At 42.2% G+C, this 23,202-nt stretch overlaps 1 protein-coding gene across 1 annotated transcript in view; it reads right to left on the reverse strand.

Moving 5' to 3' along the window:
* Positions 1–23,202, reverse strand: part of CCND2 (cyclin D2) — a 55,474-nt gene that overhangs the window by 22,016 nt on the left and 10,256 nt on the right. The window contains exon 4 of the mRNA XM_048823711.2: positions 13,321–13,469. Coding sequence (XP_048679668.1) covers positions 13,321–13,469 — 149 coding nt within the window. The remainder of the gene's footprint in view (positions 1–13,320; positions 13,470–23,202) is intronic.

The following is a 23,202-nucleotide window of genomic DNA, read 5'->3' on the forward strand; positions in this document are numbered from 1 at the left end:
GTCCCAGCAAGATTTCTGGCCTGTTTTTTTTTTAACCAAAGATGAGGTTTAGAGAAAAATCTGAACTTATGGAAACTGATCTGAACCTCAGAGCCTTTTAGGTTTGCCCATCAAATAGTCAGAGAGTAAATACATCTGGGAATATGAATGAGGCATAATGGAAGTAGATAACATGCTATGGAACATTGTCTAAAAAACAATCCAGAAACTGTAGGTCTATTGATGCAACAAAGTCTAATTTTATTTATGCTCATCCGTGTACACTGAAAGCCTATTAAACACCATCCTCACTAGGCAACGGTCTTCATCAAGAAACCATCACAAAATATCCCCAAATGCTTTGAATACAATTTTGTTCCACTTAACCTCTTCTAAGCAAATACTTTTGGTCTGACTATGAGAGATCACTTAAGAGAGGTGTCACTATATTTTGGAAATCTAACACAAAACAATTTGTCTAGTGTTCAGAGCAGGTTTAGACAATCTGGTGATAAAAATGCTTGCAGCCAATCTACGTTAGCACTGAATGAACAATGTTATTTTTGAACTTCTTGCAAATCAAACATCTGCAAGCAAACCACAATTTTTGCCCTGTACAATAACTAGCTGAAGAACAACCTTAGAGTGGGGGTTTTTTAATTTGTTTTTTTTTTAAATTAAATTATCTGAAAGACACCACTGAGCTATAACTACACACCCCTTTGTTTATACCATTACTTCACAGTTGCTGCTGAAGCTCAAAAGCTTAAATCCAGAGTTGGGATGCTTTGCTGAGTGATAAAATTCAGCAATCTGAAAACACTGAAAAATTCACAGGACATCTCTGTGCAAAAAAAAGGTGGGTTTTTCCTAAATGTTTGCTGGTACTTGAAGAAGAGAGCTGTTAGCCTACCTTATGACTATTCAAATGTCTCTGGTTCTCTTAAACAACATTCCTGAAAAGGAGCTCTTTTAAAAAATTAAAGAAAGAAAAAAACAGCAGGAAAACAGGAGAGGTGCTTCTTTCAAGAAAGAGGCGATATGTAACAAATGTAAGGGGGTGCAGTAGGTGATTTCTGTAACAGTGCTGGTCTCCTGTTATTTACACTTTGCTTTGAGAGCACAGGAATGCAACTACTCATGCATTTAGGAATAAGGATTTGCATAAATTCCAGCACAGAACGTGTGATCCACACTGCTAAGGACAAAAGATGACTGGATTCCCACTTGGTCCACATTTGGGCCCCAATTCCTGAAAGCCCTTAAGCACATGATTAACTTTATGGAACTTTGGCATGTGCTACCAGCATAGGGATGCTTTCCTGAACTGGGGACTTGATTTGCAGTACACGGGTCCCTAACTCTGAGACACTACTGTCTATACAAACCAAGGGCTTGAAAAGTGACAATGTGAAAATGCCATCCTGTGTTTCATGTTGTTGGTGTCTTATTGATTCCAGATCAAATTGATTCAGTTTACTAACAGAAAGATGCTTTTTTTGGTTGCTCTCACTGGTGATGAATTATTGCTACAAAGTTTGCTTGTATACCCCAGTTTACCCATCTCTATACAGGGGAAATAATATTTTGCGCTCCCACAGCGGTGTTGTGTAGGTAAATTAATTTAAGGGACATCATCATACTTAAATAAGTAAAATCACACTTCTGCCAGAATTTGTTTACTTACTGTGTTACCAGGACTGCCTAAAATGACTGTAACTGAAAGGGATTAGGGAAAACAAGTCTTTTCCTCCTCTAATTTTTTAGTTTTATTAGTTCATTTGAGAACACTTTGTTTATATTCAGTTCCACTGTTTCCCCAGAATAGGCGGTTTCTCCTGTTGTTCGGAGGGGAAGAGGGGTGTCTTTCACAATCGAGAGAAAAACTTTTTTTTTAGGAAAACGTGACTGTAAAGCCAAAAAAATTGGCAGCAGGAATTCAGGGGCATATATCACACCTCAAATTAACTCATTTTTTAAGCTGAATTGAGATTTCAAGTTGACAGTGGTCCTTTAATGGTAGAAAAATACTTGGAGATCTTCAGATGACAGAAGTGCATATTAAATAACAAACAAGAAGAATATCAATAATAATATCAGAGTTTATAAAAATTGGGATTCCTAGAAAACCTACAATATTTGTGTTGCATCAGACAAAGTTAAACTAGGGCTATGTGGGTATATGAGAAGGAATCTTTGCTAGCCATTATCAGTGTCTTCTATCAGCTTGAACAGGTCACACATCTGCAGTGGTGCAGGTCGGGGCAAGCCTCCAACCAGATGATCACAGTCTATCACCAGTCCATGAGATCTGACAGCTATGTTTGTGATGGAGAGCTCATTACTTGGAGGCCTTACTTCCTCTGCAAGCTGGCTCGCTTTCACAGCACTGCACCCTTCTCTGTATTTATGAATGGATTTGACGGAACTCCACTATTAGCCTACAGTGTAACTGCATCACCCCATTGTTACTACACACGCACAGCACTCACTGGAGAACAAAAAGCTGAATGAGCAAGAGCAGCTGCCAACTCAGGCAAAGACAACTTAGGAAACTATCTCATTCTTCCTTTCTTTTGAGGCTATTTTGTCTGTTGTTTCCTTGCATACAAAATGCAGCCTGCAACAAATAAGGCAGGATAGGACACAGCAAGCCCTGTTACATGGTTCCAAAACCACAGGCCCTAAACCCTACAAAAGAGGGAATAAATGACGTATGTGCCTTAGGAACAGTGCTCAAATGCTATCTATTCTCGATAGACTGCCAATGGATATTCCATCATTTTATAATGTAGTTCAACAAAAACTTAATTCTAGAATGTGGCAACTCTGAACTTCAGTTAGATCTAGAGATTTGAAAGGATCTGTGTGAAAGTATTATCAGAATTATTTCTTTGTCTGAAAAGTAATATACATAGCAGATTTAACGTAGGATGTTTGAGGAAGGGCAAGAAGAGAGTGTTTATGATATTTGTGGCAGCAGTTGTCATTTACTATGGGCCAGATTTTCAAAACAGATCAAAGCCACATTTTGAAGGACTCAGAACCCACCAGTCAGGCCAGAGTTTCAGAAGTGCTCAGCTTCCAGCAACTCCCATGGTGACACTTCATAGACAGATTTTCAAAAGTCCTCAGCACCCACCCTGCACCAAACAGGCTGATCGCTCCTGAAAATCTGTCCACTTATTCTTGTGCCTAACCTCCCCAATTTTGAGGGCTGAGCTCTATGGAAAATTTGTCCCTATATATTTGTACAGAGGCAACCACAATGGGGCCACTATCTGGTTGCCCCATAGGTGGTACTGAGGCACAGAGAGAGTAAGGGTGGGATCCACAAAGGTACCTAGGCACCTAAATCTGAGGTTTACGTGTCCAAGTCCCAGTTTTGGCTACACTGCTATCCACAAAACTCCCACCAAACTCTGTAGTCACCTAAACTCACTGGGTGACTACATTTCGGGGTAAATCTCCCTCAGCGCTTATGTTTCAGCTTCTGGGCATGTACGCTGCTGATGCCTTCTGGGAGTCCAGATGCGCAGCTCCCCACCTAAGCCCCAGAGTGATTCACAAAACAGGGGAAGATAGGTGTTTGTCTGACTACATCACATGTGGAGCCTGATCCTGTACGCATTCTCAGAGGCTGCATACCAGCTCAGGTCAAAAATCTGGCCAGAAGAGGAGATGCTCACCTTATAATGTTTAGCTCACATTCAATTCCCCCCCTCACTACCAGAGGGGGAGCAAAAAGGATTTGTACTGGGGTGTTCCATCTCTCAGGAAAGTGCTCTGAACTATGGGATATTCTGATGTGAGGCTCCCGCAATCTCTTCTGTTGAAGCTTTTCAATTGGACATAAATAAAGAGTTATTAAATCAGGGGGACTGGATCCACGGTCTCTCACGAGGGTGCCCTAACCACTGGACCACAGAGTCATTCTCTCATGCGCTCTCTCTCTCTCGCCTAATGGCTATTTAATATTTATCCACTGTGGAAAAATCATTGGGCAAGAAAGGGAGAATGATTCTGAAATCTAGTGGTTAGTGCACCCAACTGGGAGGTGAGAGACCCTGGGTCCAGTCGCCCTCCTCCCACCACTCTTATGTTACTTAGCCACAATAGAACAGCTTCAACGGGAGAGACTGAAAAAAACCCCATACCAGAGTATCCCATAGCTCAGTGGTCGGAGCACTCACCTGAGAAATGGCAGACTTCTGTTCAAATACTTTCTCCTGCTCTAGCAGAGAGAGGAGAATTGAACCTGGGTCTCCCACATCCCAGTGGAGTGCTCTAACTATCAGGCTAAAAGTTGTAAGATGGGCACTACCTTCTCTAGCAGCCATTTTGTGTGGAGCAAGGCAGTCACCTAACTCATTCCAACAAGAAACACAGTTTACGTGCTTAAGCCACCTGACTCCAGGACAGGGGGTGCCATTCTAGTATTGCTAAGCAGAGCTAGGCACCTCCGTGCAGCCCAGACTTAGGCCCTATATCCAAGGGGGTGGGCTTGACACCCCCCCCCTTTTTGGTTGGCGTCTCCCGTTGGCTAGTTTAGGTGACTCCCCACGTAGCATACTAGCTTTTGTAGATCTCTCCCCATTCATTGTACTAGACGCTGAGGTGCTTAATGCGGCTTTGTGGATCACAGTGTTGTTCCTGTGATCTTCTAGACTCTCTGATGTTCAGCTTTGCAACACCTAAGTCCCTTCATAGATCCCACCCTAAGCAACTTGCCCAACATCACATAGAAAGTTTGTGGCAGAATACAGAAATGAACTCAGGAATCCCAAGTATAGCACCCTAACCATTGGGCCATCCTTTCTCATAGTTCATAACTGTTCACAATAGGGTTTCTTGCCCCTTCCTCTGATGCAGCTGGTACTGCTGGAGACGGGAAGCTGCAGTAGGTGGAATGTTGGTCTGGTCCAGTATGAAAATTCCTATCTTTTCACAGGTTTCAGAGTAACAGCCGTGTTAGTCTGTATTCGCAAAAAGAAAAGGAGTACTTGTGGCACCTTAGAGACTAACCATTCCTTTTCTTTTATCTTTTCACAGGGTTGCCAGGTGTCTGGTTTTTGACTAGAAAGTCTGGTTTGAAGGGGACCTGTACAGTCTCTGGTCAGAAGTACTGACCAGACACCAAAAGTCCAGTTACCACAATTTTCCAAGGCCGTAACTAAGGCAGGGAGAGAGGGGCAGCAAAGAGCTACTGCGGGAGAGGGGTGCAAAAATGGGGTGGCGCAGGATCAGGCCCAGCAGTGTCAGTCCAGCCCAGTAAGATCGGGCCTGATGGGATCAGCTGGAGCCTGGGGCAGAGAAATACCTGCCAGGCAGGAGCAGGGAATGCAGGGACGGGCCGGCTTGCCCCTAGGCTGGCGGCACATTTGGTTCCACTTTGCCCTGACCTCCGAGTGGGGCTGGCTCGGCAGCTGCCTTGGGCCTGGAGGAACTGCTGCCAGGGTAAGAGAGCAGGGCCTGGCCCCTTGCCAACAGCTGGGTGGGGGAAGGATCCCTGAGGGGAGCTGAGTGGCCCAAGCAATTCTGACCATAATTGTAGTGCAGGGCTCACCGGACGGGGCGGGGAGGGCAGGGCAGGGCACGGCTGTCCCACTTATTACCTGCCTTAAGGGCGAGCGGCTGAGGGGGAGGGGGAAAGCACCAGGTCACCAACCCGCACCTGCCCCTGCTCAGCTGGGGCCACCTTCTACCTGCATCTCGTGGGCAGTCAGGCAGGCTCCACATCAGGCTTGCAGCTCCCAGCCCCGGCCCAGCGGGTGGCAGGTGAGTAGTCCCCTTACGGGCAGAGGGAGCCCAGCTCGGGGACGGAGAGGGTGGGGCAGAGGATTGAGTGACGGGAGAGAGGGGAGAGCAGCAAGCGACGGGGGAGAAGGGAGAGAGAGGAGTGAGTGGGGGTCGGGTCTTGGGGGGATGAGGCAGAGCAGGGGGTGGAGCTTCAGGGGAAGAGGAGGAACAGAGGATGAGGAGAAGTTCAATACTCCTGCTGTAGTGTCTGGTTTTGAGACATTGGAAAGTTGGCAATGCTATCTTTTCAAGTTGCTTATTCTTCCATTGCAGTGATCAATTGAGGGATGGAGAGAGCACTCCATGAACGTCATGTGGATAGAGGTGGGGGGTTTTAAACTTTTCCCCAACCAGTTACCACTTTCACAAATAACAGAAGAAACATTCCTACTCTGTTGAAGAAAATGATATCACAGTAGAGGCCCACAACCTTACAGTATCACATACAGCTGTGTGAAACCACTCTGTACTAGCTACTATCTTCTATTTGGAAAAAGCACTTAAAATGTACCACACAAAGGTAATTTCACTACCCATAAAACTGTCAGGCTTCTCCACTTCTCATTAGTATAAGGTCCTGATATTTATTTTGGTAGCCAGAAGGAGCAATAAAGCCTAGCTCCCACATAGCTCAATTATTCCCTCATAGAGTGTGAAGGTCACAGTTCCTTCACACTGCATTTTATTTTTTGCCAAATGTTGTATAGCCACTATTTAGCAAATAATCTTTATCAAATGGTACTGGCATAGTATACCACCACTATGTAATGTAACAGCTATTGGGCCAGGTTCTGATCTCACTTATGCCAGTGCAAATCCAGAGTAACTCTCATGAAGTCCATGGAGTTACTCCAGATTTACACCAGACCAGTACACTAGTACCTTGCTCTCTGTTTTAGAAAGAAACACTCACATAGTGAGAGTTTATTTATTGAAGTGAAAGGAGTCTAAACTAAATTCTCTTCATTAATAACATATTTTGGCCTAATTCATAATGAAACATCTATTAAAAATATTAGAGCACTACATACCAAATTTTCCTCTTAGTTATGTTATAGTAAAGACCACTGATTTTGGCATTTGAGTTTATGCAGCTCTGGTACAGTTATTTCCTTGTAAACAGGAAGCATCCTCATATACTTCAGCAGAAGCCTAGGAGAGTTCATTATAGTTAAGGCTACACCAGCCTTTCATTATAACCTTCTATTTTCACATACTCCTAACTCTGGAGCTGAAATTTTTCATGTTTTATCTCAGATGGTGCTTTTTTTTTTTTCAAGCTAAAGCAAAATCCCTTTGGCAATTTCTGAGTTATGCAAGGGTTAAAAAATATGCTTTTTTTCCTGTTAAGAAAATAGTAAGATGCTACTTTGCATAACTCAAAAATGGCTGCAGTTTAAAATCTGAAATGTTCAGGGTAGCTAGTCCTCACTGAGAATTAGACAGTCAGTTCTACTAACCATTACATCTATGACGCTAACTGCAGCAGGAAGAGACCCATGCTAACCTTTTCAGAGGGTAACATAACCCAGCAGCTCACTGCCCAGGGGCCATGAATGGGATTAGTGCTAAGTCTGCTGCATGCTCCCTCCATCCCCTCCCTTCAGGTACTCTGCAGGGTTCTGAAGGTTGTTGCTTGTGTTGGCAGGGGGAGAAGTTTTTCATTTGCAGAGCCTGTAACCTCTGCAGGATATTAATTATTATTATTATTATCTATTTAAATTATCATAGTGCTTAGGAGCCATAGTCATGGCTGGGACCCCATTGTGCTAAGTGCTATACAAACATAGAACGGAAAGACCATCTCTGCCCCAAAGAACTTGCAATATAAGAAGGATCTTTTACCATATGATGATGATCCTGGAGCCTAAAAGTCCTCCGTTCTTCCCTCCTCCCCGCCCCTTTTGAAAAACAGGGCAGTTCACATAGAAAAGCTGAAGTTATTGTAACATTACAGTTACAGGTTTAAGTGATCACAAATCAGGAACTGAGAGCAAACTATGGTTGTATGGACAACTTTAACTCTGCCCCACTGGAGGACATTACGGTAGTCTTTACCCTTTACTAATGCAACTTGATACTAACCCTTAAACAATGCAAAGATAGTACGTTTTTTCTACAATAACAGATATGCATTATAGGCTGTGGTGGTAGAATCACCTACTAAGGTTGCTTAACGCTTCCCATTACAAAACTCTGTTTTCAGTTGCTTATAACTTTGCCAGACATTAATCGTTTGGGCTTAAATTGACATACTGGGTGTATGGAAAATTTCAGCCAAAACAGTTCAGCCACTTCTGAGAATGACGGTAGGGAAAAATACACTGTTTTGCTCATGTTCTAAAACTCTAGGGACCTTTTCTTTGAAAAGCTTTAGCAACCACATGCTTTGGAATAGGGACTGGCAATTTGGTAAGAGGGTGGCCTCTCTGTCAGGAGTGTGCCCACCCAAATTAGGCCAATTTATAACTCTTTGTAAAAAAATCACCATTTGCACATGCTCAGTAGAGACTTCTTAGATTTTTAGCAGCTAAATTCCCCCAAAGAGTCCATCCACACTGAGCATGCTCCAGCCAGGGGCTGAACAGGACCTTCCTTACAGCTGCAACTCTGGGCTGCTGCAACTGTGCCGGGTTCAGGTCCCATCATCTAAAGTGAAAGCAGTGAGCCTGTCTCTCCTATGCCCTTACTGAGGCCCCTGCTGGGTCCAGGCAGTGCACAGAAGGAAGTTGCCAGATTCAAATGCAGTGTGGGTGGGAGAAAGGGTACAGTGGGAAATGGAGCCAGGGAAGGTGTAGAGGCTGGGACTGGTAATTAAAGTCTGTATTTTAATGTATATGCATAAGGGACGCAAATTAAGGTTGCATAGGCAACCTTAATTTTGAGTGCTTGACTCTGAAATCTTAATAATATTTTTAACTCTCTCTTCCCCACCCATGGATTCTCATTCCACTCCCATTCTCCTCACCTGCCCAGTTCCAGTCTCCGCTCTTGAGAGGTTGTCGTCCCAGTCCCAGTCTCACTCCTCCAGATTCTCAGTCCCAGTCTGTCCCCCACCCCCAGTCTCCCATCCCAACCATTCCCAGTTCCTCCCACCAATCTCCCAGCTCCTTGTTCCCAGTCTCCTTGCTCACCAGTCCCTGTTTCTTGCTGGCTCCTCATCCTCTCTCCCTCACCCTGACCTCCAGTTACCTCCCTCTTGTCCAATCTTGTTGTCCACCCCCAGGATCTTGCCTCAGTCTCCCCCTGTTCCCAGTCCCAATTTCCCACCTGGCTCCTAGTCCTAGTCTCCTTGCCCAGCCATCCTCAGTTTTCTCCTACCCCAACTCCCAGTTCCCAGTTTCTCTCACCTCCACTGCTAGCCTTCAGTCCCAATCTCCCCGCCAGGCTCCTTGTCCCAATAAACTCCTCTATCCTCCGCAAATCTGGTTATTGTCCTCTCTGCGTTTGAATCAGGCAGCTTCTTCAGCAACGCTGCCTGGGCCCAGAATGGGGGTGGGGGTAGTCAATGAGAGCACAGGAGAGACAGCTCCCTGCTGTCAGTTCAGGTGCCAGGACTTGGACCCATCCTGCCCTGCAGCAGTCCAGAGCATGGAAAATTACAGCCTAAATAGTTAAAGTTTGGCAATTTTACAAGCAACTAAAAATAGGGTCTTATAACAGGAAATGTCAGGCAACTTTAATAATAGGTGGCACTACTGTAGGGAACCACATGCATTAAAACATACATTGACAATGTCAACTGAAAAAGATGCATAGAACCTCCCTAAGCCACCAGAGTAAGCCAAACCTTCCCCTCCCTCTCAGGCTTGGTCTTGGGTATACCCTGCAACATGCCCTGAAAATCAATTAATTTGGGCTCTGTGCGAATAAGGGGAAAGGAAACTCCACAGAAAAGGACACTTCACTGTGCCCTTTCTCCAGCCAGCAAAAAGGCACATGGGGAGATTCAGCCTCTAAGGCAGCCAGAATCCCAAGGCAAGCAGGGCTTTCTAGGTGAAATGCCAATACTTTGAATTACATCTGGAAATAAATAAAAATGATACAACAATGTAGCCTGCACTAGTGGGGTTTCTGATTGTTTTTCAAGGGTAGAGTGAACCGCAATAACCAGTCTGGAGGTGACTAGGAATAGATTACTGTAGCAAGGGCTACATCAGAAAGGAATGGTCACTATCTCTTTGCTTGCAACAGTGAAAAACATGCTCTTTCCTCATATCTAGGAATCCAGGAGCAGCTAAAGGTTCTGCAGCACCCCTACAACTGCAAACCTTGTTAACCCCTATAGGGTGAGTACTGCCCCTCCATCCAGGGAATAGATATCCCCTCTATACAATCCTACCAACATTTCTCCCATTCTACTAGTGTCATTTCTGTCCTATCCAGAATGAGCTTTAGCCAACTAGCAATCTTCCAAGCCACAATCTTGGCTAGACGCTAGGTCTGCAATGTCTGGGACAGATGAAAAGGAGACACAGAGCTGAATATTGTCAGCATACTGATTCCACTGCAACCCAAACCTCCCATCCATGCTAAACAAGAGGAATGATGGAAAAGATCTCCATGGCATCCTGCGCAAGAGAAACCTTACAGCAGATGAGCAACTGCCCAACACAGGACTCATTGAGAGAGAAGAACAGAGCCACTCAAAAACAAACCCATCTAACGTTACCAGGGCCCGCAGACACATCAGCAATATATCCGGGGCTCTTTCCCTCCTTTGACGAACACTCATTACTATGGAAACAATATCCAGAGCCTAGATGGAGTTCAGTGATAACTGAAAATGTAGTCCTGTGACAGCCTAGGCAGCAGCCTGACGCCTCTCTTCCACTAAGTGTCACCAGGGAAAAAGCTCTGAACGCTGATGAAGACTCCAGTTCTAAGATATAGGGCTTGGTGGCTGCACTTGTTTCTGTTCCCAGAGAAAATACTTCAAAAATACGATGGGGGAATTTTTAAAGGCACAAAGAACAGTGGAGTGCTCAAACTTCCACTGAATGTCAATGGGAGCCAGTGCCTTCCTTAGAAAAGTTCCCCCTAACCTTTTAAAACGATTCCTTCTCCATGGAAAGGATAAGCAAAGACATGACAGGAAATGTAAACAGACAGGACCTAATCCCAATCCTAAAAAATGCTCACTGCATACAACTACAAATAAAGTTGGGAGAAGTAGAAAAGTATTACTGTAATCCTTTTAAAGAGCACAGGAACTGCAATAGCGAATCAGATCCATGGTCCAATATCCTGTCTCTAACATTACCAGATGCTTCGAGGGAAGCTACAAAAAGCCCCACAGTAGGTAGATATGGGATAATGTATCCCCCATGAAGGCCTCATCCTAATCCCTATTAGTTACAGTTTGTGGTAACATGACGTTTTATTTCCCTTCTGATACTATTTTTTTCCAGCACTATTACCAGGGGAGTACACACTTTGCAGCTTATGTAAGACAAACTCTCTGCATATACCAGGGGTTCCTTTTATTTCTTCATCGCCCCCACAAACTCCCTGTGTGCCACCCTCCCATCCCCCTCTATCTCAGGGACCACCACCCACACCCCATCCCTCCAAAAGCTCTGTGTGCCCCTTCATCCCCCCGTATGCCAAGGGCGCTGTGTGCCTCCCACTGCCCCTCCACCAAATGATAAGGGTTGTGTGTGTCCCCCATTGCTAAAGGAGCACTATATGATAATTAATTTCCACTTTTACCGGCCCATGCAGCCTAAATAACATACGTGATTTCTCTTACTGCATTATCCTGCTGCATACTGCTATATATCACTCACACAGTCTCTTGCCCTACATGTGTCTATAATAAAGATGTACAAAAAGCAACAAATACTTTGTGTAAAGAAGTATTTCATTTCATTACTTGACCCAGTAACTGAGTGTGTGAAATTTCCACAACCACAACCACTTTCACCTAAAAAGCATGTGAAATTCAAAATGTTGCCTCTTTTCTGTGCAAAGTGGTTTCCAACTAAAAGAAATTCAAAATGTCACATTAAAAACAATGAGACACGGGGGGAAAAGTAAAAAATTCTGCCAATTTTTTTTGCAAAACTGGACCATTCTTGGAAATCAGAAATGAAATGCAAAGACTTCAATTTGCTGGTGAAAAAACAGCAGGGCTTAAACAACAATGCATCCAAAAATATAATAAATGCACATAATTATTTTGCACATCTTTTGCAAGATAAAAGAAATACAACAATTTATAGTTAATACATGTTAGGATGGCATGCTCTAAACAGATGGGCTTATGGTAGAAGAGCGTCATCTTGTCAGAAGCCAGCACGCATATTCTTGTAGTTTGAGTGCTCGTGAAACATGCTCAATTAACAATCCTAGAAGTGAAAGTCCCATATTTATCCACAGACTGGGTGCACCTTGGACAGCAGCAATGAAGCTCCCCCCAGCATAGCTCAGCCAAGAACTTGTGGGACCCACCTCTATGCCCAGGGTAGGTCATTCTCAGTGATCTTTTCACAGTCCTTGAACTCTCTGCTGAGACTGCCAATAAGAGTGTGGGGTTCTGGTTTGGGTGATGTACTCACTAGAAACTGACCTGAGACCACCAAAATCATTTCACATAGACCATCGAACAACTGCCAGATTCCCCTCTGTTATTTCTGAGATTTTCTCATAACCTAAGAAGCATCCTCAATGAATTTATAGTAAATGGAATAAAAAGAGAACTGACTTCTTTATCTGGATATACTGTACACAGTGCATGAAGACTTTAAATCAAGGACCTTTAAAATAGGTGCATCAATGAAAGATGAAAATAACAGATGCACCATCCATGGACAGCAAACACAGACCCACATTTGACCAGTCTTGCATTGGTCCCTGGTATCGGAAATGGAAAACTTCATTCCCGGGGGATCTCAGGGAAACCCAATGCCTTCTGTCTGCTCACATCATCACCCCTCATAAGGATGTAGGGTGCACTCTCCTCTGTGACAGGCCTGCTTTGCTGGCCACTGTTGATGGGAGTCAGGTCCAAGGCCTTCTCCCTACTCCCTCTGGGGTAACTAGCGTTCCAAGAGACACCAGCAGGGACTGCCAGATGCCCCCTTGTTGCACCCACTTCCTCTCTCCAACAAACACACCCCTTGTGCTTTCACAGAAAAGCCAGGTAGAGTGTGACTTAGGATATGTGTACATTGCAGTTAGACACCTGCAGCTGGCACATGCCAAATGGGATCGGGCTAAGGGGCCATTTAATTGCAATGTAGATGTTCAAGCTTGGTCTGCAGCCCGAGGTCTGGGACCCTAACCCCTAACATCACAATTAAACAGCCTCTTAGCTCAAGTCAGCTGGCATGGGCCAGATGAGGGTTTTTAACTGCAGTGTACATACACCCTGAGAGTTTTGGGCTGATTCCAAAGCTTTGTAACGGTGTCTATGAGCTCAGTTCTGCAAGTCCTCTGCCCGTGGAACTCCCATGGGCTAGCAGGATCAAGCAAATCATGTTGATCATATTTTCCACAGCCTTCTCAGCAAAGAAACAACAATGCTTTCAGGACACTTACCACATCTGTGTTTGTGATCTTGGCCAGGAGTTCCGTTAGGCTGTCACCGGACAGTGAACTTTCCCCATCATCAAGCTGAAGGCCACAGATGGCTGCTCCCACGCTTCCAGTTGCTATCATTGATGGTGGATACATGGCGAAGTTAAAATCTGCAGAAACGGACCCAAGAATTATTCCAAGCACAGACCAGCAAAGCTGTAAGACACAGAGACTACCAGCCAGAAATACTGAAGTCCTTTCTGCTCTGACTGAGCAAGAGAAGCTAGATGCAGATAGATGAGGCTTAAAGGTGACCTGCAAAAGAAAAAGAAATTGTGTTTGTGCCCTTTTTCCCTTCCTTGTGATTAGGCTTGGCAGAATTCAATTTTTATTTTTTTATAATTTCAACAGTATTTTAAACACTTCTATTTTTATCTAGTTAAATTTTCAGTTGTGCATAATTATGGGTTTTATTCATTTTTTCCCAATTTCTAGTTATTTAAATTTTCAGTTGCAGGAAATTACTTGGGTGAGGAGGTCAGACAATTATTTAATAACAACAGACATTCAGATTCAAAAAGTTCAAGCTTTATAACCATTAAAACACAAATTGTCAACATCACAGGTCAAATATACAAAATAAATATCCTTAAATCAAAGTTCGCAAGCAGCATTTTTCTTACTATACATATTTGTAATTTGATTATTATCAATGGAAGTATTTTTCGGGGGGTGAAATCGACATTTGCCAACATTTACCAATAAAAATCTATCTTCCAAACCCACTTATGATGGAAAAAGAAGGCCTAGATGGTTCTTCCTTCCCCCCTTTTTAAAAAAGAGGGAATGAGAGATTTCTGCTTGTTTTTTACATTAACAATTCAGGTCTCATCTACCCTGGATTTCTAAGTATAACTGGAGAACTAGTTGGAATATGAAATCAAAAGGAATTGAAACCTAAGCAGTTGAGACAGAAGAGGTTTTCAGTGATGACTATTTGTGCTTGTTTTTACTAACACATAGGGCTGTCAAACGATTAAAAATATTAATTGCGATTAATCGAGCTGCTAAACAATAATAAAATACAATTTATTTAAATATTTGTGGATGTTTTCTACATTTTCAAATGTATTGATTTCAATTACAACACAAAATACAAAGTGTACAGTGCTCACTTTGTATTTATTTTTATTACAAATATCTGCACTGTAAAAAACAAAAGAAATAGTATTTTTCAATTCACCTAACACAAGCACTGTCGTGCAATCTCGTTATCATGAAAGTTGAACTTAATTTTGTAAAATGTACAAAAAACAACTGCATTCAAAAATAAAACAAAGTAAAACTTTAGAGTCTACAAGTCGAATCAGTCCTACTTCTTGTTCAGCCCATCGCTCAGACAAACAAGTTTGTTTACATTTGCAGAAGACAATGCTGCCTGCTTCTTGTTTACAATGTCACCGGAAAGTGAGAACAGGCATTTGCATGGCACTGTTGTAGCTGGCGTCGCAAGATATTTACGTGCCAGATGCGCTAAAGATTCATATGTTCCTTCATGCTTCAACCACCATTCCAGGGGACATGCTTCCATGCTGATGAGGGGTTCTGCTCAATAACAATCCAAAGCAGTGCGGACCGATGCATGTTCTTTTTCATCATCTGAGTCAGATGCCACCAGCAGAAGGTTGATTTTCTTTTTGGTGGTTTGGTTTCTGTAGTTTCCGCATCAGAGTGTTGTTCTTTTAAGACCTCTGAAAGCATGCTCCACACTTGATCCCTCTCAGATTTTGGAAGGCACTTCAGATTCTTAAACCTTGGGTCGAGTGCTATAGCTACCTTTAGAAATTTCACATTAGTATCTTCTTTGTGTTTTGTCAAATTTGCAGTGAAAGTGTACTTAAAACGAACAACATGTGCTGGGTCATCATCTGAGACTGCTATAACATGAAATATATGGTAGAATGCGAGTAAAACAGCAGGAGACATACAGTTCTCCCCCAAGGAGTTCAGTCACAAATTTAATTAACACATTATTTTTTTAACAAGCGTCATCAGTATGGAAGCATGTCCTCTGGAATGATGACTGAAGCATGAAGAGGCATATGAATCTTTACTGCATCTGGCACGTAAATATCTTGCGACACCAGCTACAACACTGCCATGCGAATGCTTGTTCTCACTTTCAGGTGACATTGCAATTAAGAAGTAGGCAGCATTATCTCCCATAAATGTAAACAAACTTGTTTCTCTTAGCAATTGGCTGAAGAAGAAGTAGGACTCAGTGGACTTGTAGGCTCTAAAGTTTTACATTGTTTTGTTTTTAAGTGCAGTTATGTAACAAAAAAACTAGATTTGTAAGTTGCACTTTCACAATAAAGAGATTGCATTGCAGTACTTGTATGAGGTGAATTGAAAAATACTATTTCTTTTGTTTATCATTTTTATGGTATAAATATTTGTAATCAGAAGTAATATAAAGTGAGCACTGATCACTTTGTATTCTGTGTTGTAACTGAAATCGATATATTTGAAAATGTAGAAAAACATCCAAAATATTTAATACATTTCAATTGGTATTCTATTATTTAACAGTGCGATTAATCACGATTAATTTTTTGAGTTAATCGCGTGAGTTAACTGTGATTAATCGACAGCCCTACTAAAACATATTTAACTCAAATATGTGGTAAACTATTTGGAGAAAAGAAGTCTTTGTTAAATTTAATCATATCTGTTACCCCCCTGCCCTTCAGTCTGCCACACCTTTACAATTAAGGAGTGAGAAAGCCCATAATGCATATTTCAGACCTCTAACGAGCCATCTAGCAAAATCAAGGAAGACCGGACTGACATTCCTGATACTTTTAATAAGGAAGCAGGAAAAAAATTTTTTAAAATCTTTTCTAGAATTCTTTATATGTCAGAAAGAAACAAAAGAACACAATCCCAATTTGCTTTGTCCTTTATAAGTTACCTTTCTAAGGCTTTTTCAGCACTGATATAGTGAATGGTATATCCAAATTGCCTTTACAAACTCCTGTTTCCAGTTTATCTTAATTGCAAACCACTGCTCAAACTGAAACTTGGTTTTCAAGACTTTAGTTCAACAGTAACTTAACAAAAAACATCTTTTTACTGGTTTTTATTCATAGGGATTGGAGGAGAGTTTAAACAAGTGGGTGGGAGGAGAAAAAGTATTGCATGTTTACAATCGACTTTTATTTTATTATTTAGAATGAGTACTCTCAAAACCCAATTAGTACATAGTGTGAAACAGATCCTTGTCAATATATTCAGTTTATTTACAAAAATAGAGACTGGCCCTGCAAACTACCATGGTGGAGATCCGAGCCAAACCTTCAGCTTGTGTAAATGGGTGTTGCCCCATTGACTCAGTGAAGCTATGCTCATTTACACCAGCTGAGGATTTGGCCCTCTGGGTTTGATTCCCTGTATCAGTCCCTCACACACTGAGTTGGCTGTGACTGGAGTAGCTGTGGTGACACCATGCTCTTCTCAGGGAGGAATGCATCATTTGCTCACTAGCAATCCCTTGGGTCAATTAAAAAGGACAGGGTAAGAAGGGACTGGGAATCTGGTCAGAATACTCAGCCAGAAAGATGGTGTCTGTGACACAGCGGGGCCTCAGGAAGGAGGAAGAGAGGTGGTATGACATGGATTCCTCATAGGGCTCTATCTGGAACACAGAGGATCATTGGAGCAGGGGAAGTTGTCATCTGAAGGCCAGCCAGCCATTTCACACAAAATATGTTCTATAAAGCTCACCGCACTTTCCCTCTAGGAGCTCAGTGCATTTTACACTTTACAAACAGTAGAGAACTATGTCTCACAAAATTCCTGTGTGGCAAGTAACTATTGTTTTATCCCATTTTACAGATGGCAAAGCTGCGGCACTGAGAAATAAAATGATTCACCCACAGTTATGCAGTAAGTCAACTGGAGACCAGGAATAGCATCAGGATTCCTGCCTCCAAGTCTTCAGAGCTAGACACAATGATCTTAGGTGTACCAGCATATATCTGAAGTGACTCCACTGAAGCAAATGGAATGATACGAATGAAACTCAGATCAGAGTCTAGCACGCTACTTCCTTATAAGGACTGTAAATGCACGTATTCATAATGGATCAAACCCTGAACGCCTTCCTCAGGGCCGTAACATGCAACTGAACTTCAAGCAGAGCTCCCTATTGTCTTCCACAGGGAGTTCTCCTTAAAAACGGATGGCACAAATGAAGGAACACAAGACTTGCCCATTGATGCTATAGCAGCGCTGTACTATGGGCAGATATGGTATCTTCTAAGAAGAAGTATGTGAAAGAAGGGCTACAGGGCCCCAAAATCCAATTTAAAAACAGAAATGGCTCAAAAAAATCAGGAAAATCGGTGTTTTAAAAATGTGTAAAGATTTATGTGCATGAGTGACTGTCCAGGCCCCACTCCCAGTCTAGGGAGCACATAAATGTTTATAAGATTTAAAAAGTGTGTAAAACCATATTTACACGATAGAATTAGTGCCCAAAGTCTGCTCTCATTTACACGGGTGTAAATCCACAGTACATCCATTGACTTCAATGGATTTACAAAGGTGAAGGCAGACTTTGGCTCAATGGGCCTGATTCTCCTTTCATATGTACTGGTTTTACACTGATCTAGTTCCCTGGGGCTGGCTGATGTAGGCCCACTGACTGAAGTGGGTTTAATCTGGATTTACACTGGTGTAACACAGAAGTCAATGGATCTGATTTACAGCAGCTGAGGATCTAGTCCATTGAGTACACTGGAGATGCTCCTGATTTATCCCAGTGTAAATGAGAGAAGAATCAGGCCCAATCAGGCTCTTAACAAGGATATTAAAATACGATAAAGAACATGGGACAAATTCTGATATTAAGCAGATCAGTGCAAATCCAGTGTAACTCCACTGAAGTCAGTGGGGTTAGCCTAGATTTACATTAGTGTAACTTGGGATAAGAATCTGGCCCTAACTTTTAAATTACCAAATTATGTCATTACTACTTATACAAATAACAGGCGGTTTATGTCTGTAATATAGTGTATCCCTGCCTTCCTCCTTTTTGAGGAAGTCACGGTGCTATAAACAAAGAAATTAAATCCTCTCCCTGAAAATCAAGTCAAATACCATTAGACATCTGACTTGTACACAGAGACGCAGAGATTCAGAGTTCAGAATGAAACTCTGTCCTTCTCTCACCCTCCCTGCAGTGTCAACAGTAGGTATTGCAGGAGCCCTCAAACCTTGGGATATCATACATACTGTGCCCTATGTTTCGGCACAATGAGCTAAGTGAAGGGTGGAATCCCAGTCTTCACTCTGAATTTCCTTGCCTCCTAGGGGTTTACATCGGGCCCGTCACGTTATCTGAATGTAGTTTTTCTCATCGTTTATTTTATATCTATGAGTTATGTACTCCCAGAAACTCTCCTCCTAGGAAGCCGAATAAAGAGCCACAGTGCCCCTGCCAACTAGCACTGCTGTAGGTCTGCTTCCACGTGTGGTCGGTCACATGAGAACATTTCTATGCCCAATAACCTTGTTAGTTCCCTTAATGTCATTCATAATGCAAATGAGACAGCTCGCGAATGGCCAGAGGCCCAGAGTGACTAAAGCTCAGCATCCAGAAAGTCTTACATTGCTTCTAGCTCTACACTAACTTCCCTCCATAACAAGCACCATAAACTTGGCTATCAAAGCTACACATGCCCAGTCTTTGTTGTACAACAGGCAGCGATTTGTATCACTGGCTTCTATTTTTAGCATATTAATTAACTACTGCAACTGGTAAGGCAAGTGTCTCCAACTGAAGAGTGTGGCGCCATTGTCTGAAGTCATCACCTCATCTCGCGCTATTGAAAATCATGGCAGTGACCTTCCTGCTGATATGAATTTAACCTGACATGCCCACAAAGGAATGGGGGGCGGTGCACCAATTTTGTGCACATGGTTCTCCACATCACCCGGGACCCTATTAGCGTGGAAAGAGCTCATTCAAAGAAAAGAAGCCACATTGTGCTGGGCCACCTAGAGGGTTGAATAGAAAAGGCTGAGGAAAGGAGCAGACAGCAGAATAAAGGCTGTAATTAACATATTTCCATATTCAAGCAAAGCAATAACTACGTGAAATGTTTGTCAAGGTGCAACCAAAACATAAATATTAAGCACCATATCTGCAGGGACGCAGGACCCCCTCCAAGCCCCTCACATTCCAGCAAGAGATTTAAAACAAGCTTTTTGTACAATGTTATTTTCAACTTACACCCTCCCTCCTCCTCCTACAATTGACACTGAGCCAAATCCTGACAACATTTACTCAGTTTTTACCCAGGCAAAACCCCCATTGGGGTCAAGTCAATAGAACTGCCTTGGGGGGAAAAAAGTAAAATAAAAGGAGTAAGGACTTCAACATTTGGCCTGAAGAATACAGAGGAGTGTTTTAATTGCTTGGTCGAGATGATGACGATAGCTATATCGTGGGAATCCTATGAAAGCACTCCCTGTGTGATACCCACGTCAATGCTATGAGCCAAATTCTTCTGTCAGATGTAGGTGTGGCTCTCATGGAAGTAGTGGGAATCTAGCACATGCATCCAAGGGAAGAATTTGGCCCTAAATCTTCATAATGATTTATGCGATTGCAAAGCAAAGTATAAAAGAGGGTTAATGATGGCAAGGGCATTATTTTGAAGTGCGACAATATGTCTGAATAGCAAAAAAGTATAAAGAAAAGAAGCAGATTACGAGAAACCACAAATGGTTTCACTTTCTATTCCCACCCAGGGCAAAATCCACATGGAGTCATATTCTACCAATCATCAGTGTATATAGGAGCTTATTCCACAAACCCTTTAAAAACTATGGGTCTGATCCTGCAAGATACTATTGACTTTTGTGGCAACTGTCAGAGGACAGCACCTTGTAGAATCCAGGATGCAGAGCTATTCTGCTGACTCAGCTGGCATCCAGGCCCCCTGGACCTCATTACCAACCTAGGAAAATGAAAGGTTGAAAGTCTCTCTCAATCAACAGGGACATAAGGGCTGAAACAGAGACATCCTGCAAGTCTGAACAATATCTGGTGTGTACGTGCACACTGTGTCAGGAGCAATGTGGGAAGCCTACCTACTTACAATTACCTTTTGTGAGTGTCCTGGTTTCAGCTTTATAATAAGGTAGATTTCATTTCTAGGATATAGTAAAGAATTTTTTCTCAGTGTTACAAATGAAGAGTCTGCAGTTCCTGTCTTGATGTAGGTAGAATTCCAACTGAAGTCACTGGAAGTTTTACCTACAACCAGGGTGGATAAAAATCAATGATTTTTAAATTTAAATCAGATTTTTTTAATTTAAATCGGATTTTTTTGAGAAAATACTTTTTGAGGAAAAAACCTATCTAAAGATATCTCATCACGGAATAGGGATCATAAATTATAATTCTACAGTATGAGACAATATATTCATGTAATGTTTAAGAAAAGTTTTGCAAATGAGTTCCAATAGTTAATTATATTTAGGGACCCAATCTTATGGGGTTCCAGGAACTTCTGTATAGATTATTTAGGTTAATCTTTCTATCTACCCAATGGGACTCAGCATCAGAGATGCTTAGTTTTGCAGTTCTCAAACTGTGGATTTCTGTCTCCAGAGATAACATGCTTGTTAACAACAAAAATGTTTTTAAATAAATAATATAGAGAGTTGGGAAATAACAGACCTCAACCCTATTGTCCCTCTGAAAATCTGTATACACAGAGTCAATCCCTTACCACTCTCTAAAAGTGCAAAGTTTTAAAACGTTCAGTGAATAGAAGATTATTGGGGGCGGAATAGATCTGGACAAGGAGAAGACGTCTGGAGTTAAATTTGAGAAGGGAGGGACAGGCGGTAGAAACAAAAGTGAAACTGTTTGAGCAGCATATTCCAGAAGTCTTGAGGTCTTTCTGAGTGTGGCCTTCATTGATTTGAGATCTACCATACATTTCTCTCACTAGAAGGGAAAACCTATAATGGCTGCAGGCCATAAAAGAGACCCAGTTTGGGAATATTTTAATGAAGTTCCTCTACCTGTGAAGAATATGTATTAAGGTTATCACAACCAACAAGAATGCACTTTTATGTAGAAATCCATGATTAAATCGAGTCTTCCTGACTAGCGATTTAAATCATGATTTAAATCAAATCCACCCTGCCTACAACAGGACTACAGAATCAGGTCAGCAATCTATCCAATTTGAAAATTATATTTACTCTCCAAAACATAAACGGGCTAAATGAATCCATCATGAAACTCCACCCAGCCAATGCTGTAACCCCAGAGACATACGTGGCCCAATATTTGAAAAAATAAGTTTGGAGGAAACGAGAGGAGGAGTCTAAACGGTATGTTTAATTGTTCCAGGTTCTGATCCAACTTCAGTTGGACAGTATGTGTATTGTTTTCTTTATTATGCATCCATGTTGTGAATTCTACTGTGTTCGTCAGTAAGTTTCTTGCTCTTGTATTTTTAGTAGACATAGCATTTATATTTTCCACGTTAACTACTTTGTTTTTAAAAGGCAAAAACAGCCCATTTCTTAGCATTTTTTAGCAATTAAGTACTAGAACCACGTACAACCAAACAAAAGGCTATTAAGCAAACATGACACCGATGTAAGTGCTTCATTCCTTTGTGTAGACAGGATGGACGGAGACCAAATTCTATTTGCCTTGAAGAGTCCCAGTGACTTCAGTCACTGATCACATAAATAAGACAAATTAGATATGACCCTATATTGGCTTTGATCAGAAATCCCCAAGGAAAGTCTGACGGAATATTCAAGCACCCTGAATACTAATGTTTGGAGTCAGTACCACTGCCTTTCATAGGAGATAAATGGGGAAAAGTATGTTTAACATGATCCAAGTAACGATGTATAATATGGCAGCTTAACAGAACATGCTGCTTAGCAGATCATGAGCTCTGTTTTGTGGATGGTTATTCTGCTTATTAATTATTATTATTATTCATATTATTTATCGTGTTTTGGTAGCAGTAAGGAACCCCGATCAATGATCGAGACCCACCTTCTGTTAGAACCTGTACAAATGAAAAATCTAGCGACCAGAGCCATAATTGGTGAAAGTCAGAGCAGCCCCACTGAAATCAATAGAATTATGCCAGTTTACGCCAGGGAGGGTCTGATACAAAGGGTTAGCAGCAGAAGGATCCAGTCCTCCACTTCCCCCCAGGCATCTTCCCAGTAACAAGTCCAGCAACTCAGGTTCGGAGCTGCAGGGAGTGGGTTTGCCCCTAAATGCCACACTATGCCTCTGTATTAATTGTATTGACCAAGATATGAAAGTGTTATTGTATACTCTTAATCAATTGCAACACTGTTAGTGCTGGCTAGAGTTGGGGGGAGTGGGAAAGGATTCCATATGTGGTGATATTCTATCTGCTGCGTCTTATCTGATTCTTCAGATGTAGTTATACCATATTTGGAGCCTGATTCTGTGCCCCAATGAAGCTAATGGCAAAACATTAACAGCAGCAGGACTGTGCCTTTGTTTGTTTTGCTGTGAAGCCTGATATATTGCTATATGCCACCTTCCCCTGAATTATCAAAAACCCTTCTTTGTGTCTCAACAGTGCTGTATGGCTATGCCTCTTTCAGACCCCATTATACCAGAAATAATCATGTAACCATGGCCACTTCACCCTGTATGCTTTTTTCAAAAGATTAATATCTGCAGCAAAGCGTTTATTGTATCATTGTTTTTTCCACTGATTTTAGAAAATCCAGGCTGCTGCTGAGAGTTACTGCATAGCACCATGTATTCTCTTTTGAAGGGACAGCACCTTACAGAGTTCAGCACAATGGCCC

Source organism: Caretta caretta, chromosome 1, assembly GCF_965140235.1.
Source record: "Caretta caretta isolate rCarCar2 chromosome 1, rCarCar1.hap1, whole genome shotgun sequence".
NCBI classification, from domain to species: Eukaryota; Metazoa; Chordata; order Testudines; family Cheloniidae; genus Caretta; species Caretta caretta.